The sequence below is a fragment of the Aegilops tauschii genome, chromosome 6 (genome assembly GCF_002575655.3).
Source record: "Aegilops tauschii subsp. strangulata cultivar AL8/78 chromosome 6, Aet v6.0, whole genome shotgun sequence".
Classification (NCBI taxonomy): domain Eukaryota; kingdom Viridiplantae; phylum Streptophyta; class Magnoliopsida; order Poales; family Poaceae; genus Aegilops; species Aegilops tauschii.
The window spans coordinates 329,232,885-329,240,390 of NC_053040.3; the positions used below are offsets into that span (position 1 = coordinate 329,232,885).

The 7,506-nt window shown below is 45.3% G+C and overlaps 1 protein-coding gene across 1 annotated transcript; it reads left to right on the forward strand.

Moving 5' to 3' along the window:
- The first annotated feature begins 1,284 nt into the window (after positions 1-1,284).
- LOC109775765 (uncharacterized protein At2g24330) lies at positions 1,285-6,068 on the forward strand. Its single transcript, XM_020334464.4, has 5 exons — positions 1,285-1,998; positions 2,984-3,128; positions 4,509-4,618; positions 4,734-5,154; positions 5,326-6,068. Exons 1-5 carry the CDS (start codon positions 1,738-1,740, stop codon positions 5,568-5,570), a joined length of 1,182 nt encoding a protein of 393 aa, XP_020190053.1. The 5' UTR covers positions 1,285-1,737; the 3' UTR covers positions 5,571-6,068.
- Positions 6,069-7,506: the final 1,438 nt, after the last annotated feature.

The following is a 7,506-nucleotide window of genomic DNA, read 5'->3' on the forward strand; positions in this document are numbered from 1 at the left end:
GTTCGCACACACGTCAATTTTCACGCACGCAGAAGGGCTGGTGTGTGGGCGTTTATCAGTTCGCCCACACGCCTGTCTCCTCTCCCACACTCAAAGCTGTCAGTTGCCATGTGTTTTGCAGGGTACATGGCAACTGCCTTAGCGTGCTTGTAAGCAGATGGCAACTCTCTCTTTACCCGAGTTGCTATGTGTTTTGCAGGATACATGGCAACTTCCCTAGCATGCTTGTAAGCAGATGTCAACTCTCTCTTTACCCGAACGTGTGTTTTTTGCCATGCCTTTTTTGTAGTGCTATATGGCAACTGCCTAGTGCTAGTAGGTGGCAATTTCTAAAACTTTCAAATCATGGCAATCGTAGTAGATCAGGCCATACATGGCAACAACTGCAGTTGTCCAAAAATGGCATCTGGCACTTGACCTGAGATGGCAACTGCAGTTGAGCAACCGTGGCAACTGTAGTTGTCAGGCAACTGTAGTTCAGCAACATGACAACTGCAGTTAAACGAACATGGATGAGGGTCCAGACCATGACAACTGCGGGGATGTCACGCAGAGCGTGCGGGACCGTGAGTACGGGCGTGTGGGCGTTATCTATTTTGCCCACACGTAGGCGTGTGAGAAGGACCGCGAGACAAAAGACCAGGCTTGTGGGCATTACTTATTTTGCCCACATGTAGACGTGTGGAGTGGTTCTTTAGATACCACACGAAATGTGTGACCAAACCCTTAACGCTTACACGTGTGGGCGTTATTTGGACCCTTTCAAAATACAGGAACATGAAAAGTGTAGGCATAGAATGTCATGTCCTCTTATATCATATGAGATTTGAAAGTGTTTGATAACACAAGAAAACAAAGGAATTTTATAAAGAAGTTTGAGGGCTTCTTTGATACAAAGGAACTTCATAATAGGATTTTTACAGGATTTGGGTCCTTAGAATTTTTTTCCTATGATGGTCGTTTGATTTATAGGATTGAAATCCTTAGGTTTTTTCCATAGAATTCATTTGTACTACATTTTGAAAAAAACTTTTCATCTACCAAATGAGATGTCCAACAACTCAACATGTGTAGAAACCCTACTCGCACACGGATCATGGTGTAGTGCCAGTTGGATCTCCGAGCAGTCCGTGGCTGGTTTCTTTAATGCGCCGGCAACATCGATGGGGCCACATGGAGGCATGATGGACGACGCGTGGGGAAAGCCTCCAAATCCCAGTCCGGTGCCGGTAGATCGGAGCAGGTGCCTGCCTTCTTTGCGAGTTTGTGCCGTGCGTGTTGACTGGCTCTTTGCCAATGCCCCCGAACCCAAGGCAGCACACCCCCCTGCCTCTTTGCCAAGCCACCGAAAGATGCACAACTTTGCTTCCCGATCGCTTTCTCTACGCGATGAAACTCGCCCCGAAAGCAGCGGAATTCGGTGCTTTCGTGGTCTGGTTGTAATCGACCACAACCGTTGATTGATTTCGCAGGCCCGGACGAACGCGTAACGGGCATACGGCACAGTACGACTTCGTTCCATTGCTTCTGTGGTCGGACGCGTGCGTTCCATCGTCCTCATTTCTCTCCTCCCCCCACCACCCCCACCTGGACGCCGAATCACCAAAAAGTAGTGCTGGGAGTTCTCTCGAGAGCCAGCAAGGAGGCAGCGCGGAGGCCAGGCCACCGTCGCGTGGCGTCCCACCACCACCACCACCCCATCGGATCCCGCGGCGCGCAGATCCGCCAGCCCCGGCAATGGCTTCCACGCCGGCGGACGGAGCAGGCGAGCCGGTGGAGGCCAAGGGCAAGGGGAAGGAGGAGGGGGAGAAGAAGAAGGCGGGGGGAGGGGTGCTGGGGAGGATGTGGCGCGGCCTCTTCGGCGGCCGCGAGGACTACGAGAAGCGCCTGCAGTACCTGTCCAAGGAGGAGGCCGCCGTCCACGCGCGGATGCGCCGCCGGACCCAGTTCTCCCGCCGCACCGTCCGCAACATCATCGTCCTCTCCGTCATCGCCGAGGTCGCCGAATCCCCTAACCATCCCGCTCTTTGTTCCTTCTCGAATTTACTACGCGTATGTATGCTATCTGAGATGATCATGGTCTGGTCCAGCGGCTGCGGATGCGCCTAGGTTTGGATTCGCGGCGATTCCATTTGTTCACGCTCGGAGATTTGGCTGTCTCAATGTTTTCTCAGTCGAACGTTGGGAGTTGTTTCTTTCCGTGTTTCTGTGCGTGCGCGTACGCGGTCGTGTGCGAGATTCGGAACATGCGATTGTGGTGTTATATTTTCCCCGGAGGTTAAAAGCGAACCAGCTTTATTGGAACGAAGTAGACAGAGTGCTTGCATAGTTCAGGATCATCCATGGTGATTAGACATGGCCAGTTGGCCACATGGGCGGATACACTGCGTTTCTGGTCTTAGATTCTAGAGTAGATCTTCTCACTGGGAATAGATGCACAGATTTTGGCTATGATTGTTCTCTCAGATATTCATGTTCACAAGTCAATGCTATTTGTGGATTCCTTTCCTTTTGTAGTTTATTACTGTGAATTTGAGAAGTTTATGCAAGCCTTTTGTACACTTGCCCAAAATGTTCAGTTGTGTGCTACTATTTTCAAAGTAGAAATTAATGTATGTTTAATTATATGCTTAGATTGTCAATGCATAATGCTGCGCAATCTGTGTATTTGCAGGAACATTATTTATAATCTAGTTGCAGTTTGTTGTATTTGAGGTTTCATTAGAACAACAGTAAGTAGGATTGCCGAGACGGTTTTTTTTTTTTGAGTATCTGCTGAAAAGGAAACACTGGTTTCCTCTTAAGCTGTGGTGAGAGTCTGTTTTGGGGATTCACAGTTTGCCTCTGCGCTCCTCTAGTTATGTGAATTATTGAGTTCTGCACTTCTATGAATTACAGTTATCTAAGACCAGTAATGGCTATTTTTGTACTAAATATCCAGCAAGCAATTTCTGCGTTCTTAATAGTTAGGTCCTTTTCTCAGGCTGTGGCTGTTGGTTATGCTATCATGATGACAAGAGACGAAGATCTCACTTGGCAAATGAGGGCAATTCGAGTGCTGCCTATGTTTGTTTTGCCTGCCATATCGTCTGTGGTATATTCAGCAGTTGTAAACTTCACGAGGATGCGTAAGTATCTTGAAACCCATGTCAGAATTCATAATTAGTGATCCTCATATTTGAACTATTTTTGCAATTTTTTTAATTATTCTTAGTTAGTCCTGCATTGCTGCTGTCATCCTGTCATGTTTATATGATTATGTGTCGAATGTGACTTCTGTAAACTATATCTTTGGCTTTAATATTGTGAAGTATAGAGCACTATGTTTTTTTTCTGCAGATCAACAGTATGTTGTTGTCTGGCACACTATTGTACTTGTCCACGGATGTTGGTGTGAACTGTATTTTTAAGTTTCTGGCTTGAATTAAAATAATTAAACTAATTTCCATTCTTCTCATTTCTGATAAGTATGCAATACAAAACAGTTTACAATATATGTATGCACTGGCACACACAGCATTTTCACTTCTTTGCACATATTTTAGTTGTGGTGCTTCTAGTTTGACTCATGCAAGTCTTTTTACTTTCACTTGTGTGCAATCTTATCAGAGGTGATAGATTTCCTTTAGTTTTACCTATCTTCCTAAAATGGTTATGCTTCTAGCAAAAGGATTGTTGTGGGGTTTGACTTCAGAGGTTGTAATATGTAGCTTGTCTTACAGAACTTATGTTTATGCTTTATAATGCGAACTTTGCATTTTAGCTGGAATGCTGTTTTGTTTATTCTTTTCTTTTGTCATTCTGAAATTTGATGGCAGTCAGTGTGTATTGAATTGCTTGGGACTTATATAAGTGTAAATAATATCTCCATGAAAGTGGTTGTTGTCCCCCTGGATCCTATTTATCCGAATAGAAATATGGTGTGATTAATTTTAGCCGAAAGCAATCTTAGGAAGTGAAGATGGAAGCAGGGATTATCGGTTGTCTTTATTGCCAATTCTATTGAAGTCTTGCACGTTAATCATCTTTCATATTTCGTACAGAAGATATACTCCCTCCGTTCACAAATATAAGATGTTCTATCTTTTTTTGTGAATCGGATGTATGTAGACACATTTTAGTGTGTTTGTTCACTCATTTCAGTCCGTATGTAGTCCATATTGAAATATCCAAAACATCTTATATTTGTGAACTTGAGGGAGTATTTGGCAAATTATTAACACTCTATTTGGCATAACTGCTGTATCACAACAAATATTGATAGTTGCATGATTGCTTGACATGTTAAGTGTTGGAGATTTGAATCTTCTCATGTCTAAATTTGCATGCTTGTTCTGATACACAAATGACAAAAGGACAACGTTCTTTTTGCTAGGAAGGATCTTGGCACTAATGTTGTCTTGTGATATGTATTAATATGTTAATCTTGTCCAGTACTAACCTATATGATTTATCATCTTATCAGTACACCTTGTTAGTATCATTGAATTACTTCCCTGTGTTCACAGTTGAACGGAAAGATGAGAAGACACTTGAAAAGTTGAGAGCTGAAAGGAAAGCCAAGATTGATGAACTGAAAGAACGGACGAATTATTACCTTACCCAACAACTTATCCAGGTAAGCGGTCATTGGTCAAGCAATTGAGTTCATTACTTCGGATAGAATTTTATCATGGCATTCACACAACAGTACTAAATGATGACAAAGTGTATCCCATCTTGAACATGTGCAGAAATATGATCTTGATCCAGCTGCAAAAGCTGCTGCAGCTTCGGTTTTGGCATCTAAGCTGGGGGCGGATTCTGGCTTAAGAGTACATCTTGGGGAAGAACCAAATTATGATGCAGCAGTGGTTATGAGCAACAATGCTGAGATATTGCCATCAGATGGGCTGAGAAACAGGAAGCAGCCCAATGCAAGAGGCAGCAGGACTGGTAGCACTACAGCTGCTCATACTTCGGCACAAGGTGTTGAATCCAGCCCAGCTCTTAATGCTGGCCTGGAAAACGTACAGCCTACAAGGGTTGTAGAACATTATCAAGGTTCTGGGGCAAGTGATGGTGGATGGATTGCAAAAATCGCTGCCTTACTTGTTGGGGAGGACCCATCACAGTCGTACGCTTTGATCTGTGGCAATTGCCATATGCATAATGGTATGTATGAGAAACAAAACTCTTTGACCCTTTTAGCTACTCCCTCTGTCTCAATATTTAAGATGTTTTTTGACACTAGATAGTGTAAAAAAAAGTCTTATATTTTGAGGCAGAGGGAGTATTTCCTTGGGAAGAATGGACGCATGACCTACCCAACTTACTAATGTGCAGGCTTGGCCCGGAAGGAAGATTACCCACACATTACATACTATTGCCCACATTGTCATGCTCTAAACACATCAAAGAACTCGATGGGGCAATACTCAGGCTCCAACTCAGGCCCATCGACCCCAGTTGCTCCTGCTGATGTGATATCTGCTACCAGCTCAGTAGTAGAGAGTGAATTGATTAATATGGCTACAGTGCAGGAGTTGCCAAAGGAAGAACACGCAGAGAAGGAAGTGGAGGCAAGTTGAAGCGGGTCCGTACTATTACTGTTGATCTTTGTGAGATTAGTTCATATCGCCGTGTTTGAACTGGTTTGAGCCGCAGATGTAGCACTGTTGTAAAATTGGAAATAGGTGACCTATATGATCCACAGCAAAACCAGTACAATAATTGTTTAGCCAGTTTGTCATGGACACTTGAGAGGACGAATTTTGTTGGCAATGGGGACTGCCGGAGTGGAGAATGGCAACGTGCTGCCTGGCAAGTCGAGGTTGGAAAGCTATGAGGTGGAGGCGAACAGGTGAGATCAGTCGGGTGACGTTGCAACATGGCGGTGGTGTAAAAACATAGATATGATCGATGCTTCTATTTTACCCATATTTGTGTGGCAGTTGCTCCGTTGGAGGTGCGGAAGTTTTGACAGTGTTTGGAAATTTACGGTCACAGCTTCTTTTTGTAATCTTGATAGCATTATGTTTTGCTGACTGATGTCTCGTATCCTTGGAGCGATGATGCTCCAACTTGTAGTTTCGTTTTGCCTGGGCTAACGGCTAAGCTGGGTTAGTGGGTTGTATGCTACTGCTTGCGAGTTGGATGATGTGGGAAGTGTGGACCGACTGCTCAGTAACCTGTTTACTCTTCAGGGTTTTCGTGTCATCAGATGAGAATGGACTCGAGCCTCGCCCCCCGCTACAATAGAACATCATCATCTAATCACCCCATAACTTTTTTCAGTTTTTTTTTTTAACTTTCAAACATGGATTCCACCAAGTTTTCTTTGAATTTGGTTTCCGTATGATATTCACATTGGTGCACACACTGATTTTAATTTTTTGAGAAAAAACACAGCAACGAGGTTAGACGTATTGGCACCGTTGGCTGAGTCCAAGTTGTTGGTGTCGCTGCGTGATTCTCCACGGACGGACGGGTGAGATATTGGGTCACCGTTTGCTGAGCCCAAGATGGAGACGCTGTTCCAGTCCTGGGAGATAGGACGGGTTCGATATTAGGTGTAGGGCTTACCGAGCAGAGTGATTTTTTTTTTCTTTTTGAGAAACTACTTGGGAGTAGCCCAGAGAAAGCTACGTTTTTCCATATTTGCTCTCTACAAAGCAGGGCCAAAATCCTTTCCTCTAAGATGTCTGACGACTCTGAATCTAGTATATGGATGTCGACTAGTCCTGGCCATGGGAAGCCCGGCCCCGCTTCCCAGGCCTGACGCTGCTCTCGGGCCGGGCTCGGGCCTAAATTTTGAGCCCGATGGCTGGGCCGGCCCGGGCCCGGGCCCGCTGTTTTTGCGCTTTTCTGAAGGGGCCCGGCCCAAGGCCCGAGACCCGGCGTGCTTTTACGCGTTCAGGCTAGGCTTGGGCCCAAAAAACAGGCCCGATGGCCGGGCCGGGCCGGGCACGGACCTAGGTTTTTCGCCTCGGGCTTGGCTAGGCCTGGCCCGAGGTTTGGCCAGGTATACTGTCGACGGACGTGGTTGGCTGGTCAAGAGTCAGCCCAGCCCAGGTGGTGGTGTGACCACTGACCATGTCTGGTGACCGACCCTTGCTCCTTCCGTGGGGCTTCTGCTGGATGTTCACTGTGCGGCGACTATTATTCTGTGCTAGTACTTTGTGTTTGCCGAGCTCCAACGGAAACAATCTACCCTCCATAATGGTTGCTTTGTGCGTGTTTCTTTCCCGATCCAACAATGATGACTAACATGTGCATCTCAGTCATACCTGCTTTGAATAAACCTTTTCTGCCCACCAAGCCAAGCATGCTCACCAATAACAAACATACTTTTTCAAATGACCACGATCTCCATTCACACTGGTAAAATCGCCTCCTTCTACTTTAAAAATAAATACTAGCAAAAGGGCCCGTGCATTGCAACGGGAGAAAAAAAACATAATCTCAAATGCCATGACCACATTTTTCTGCATCACCGAGATACACTATCACTCAAAATTTTGTGAA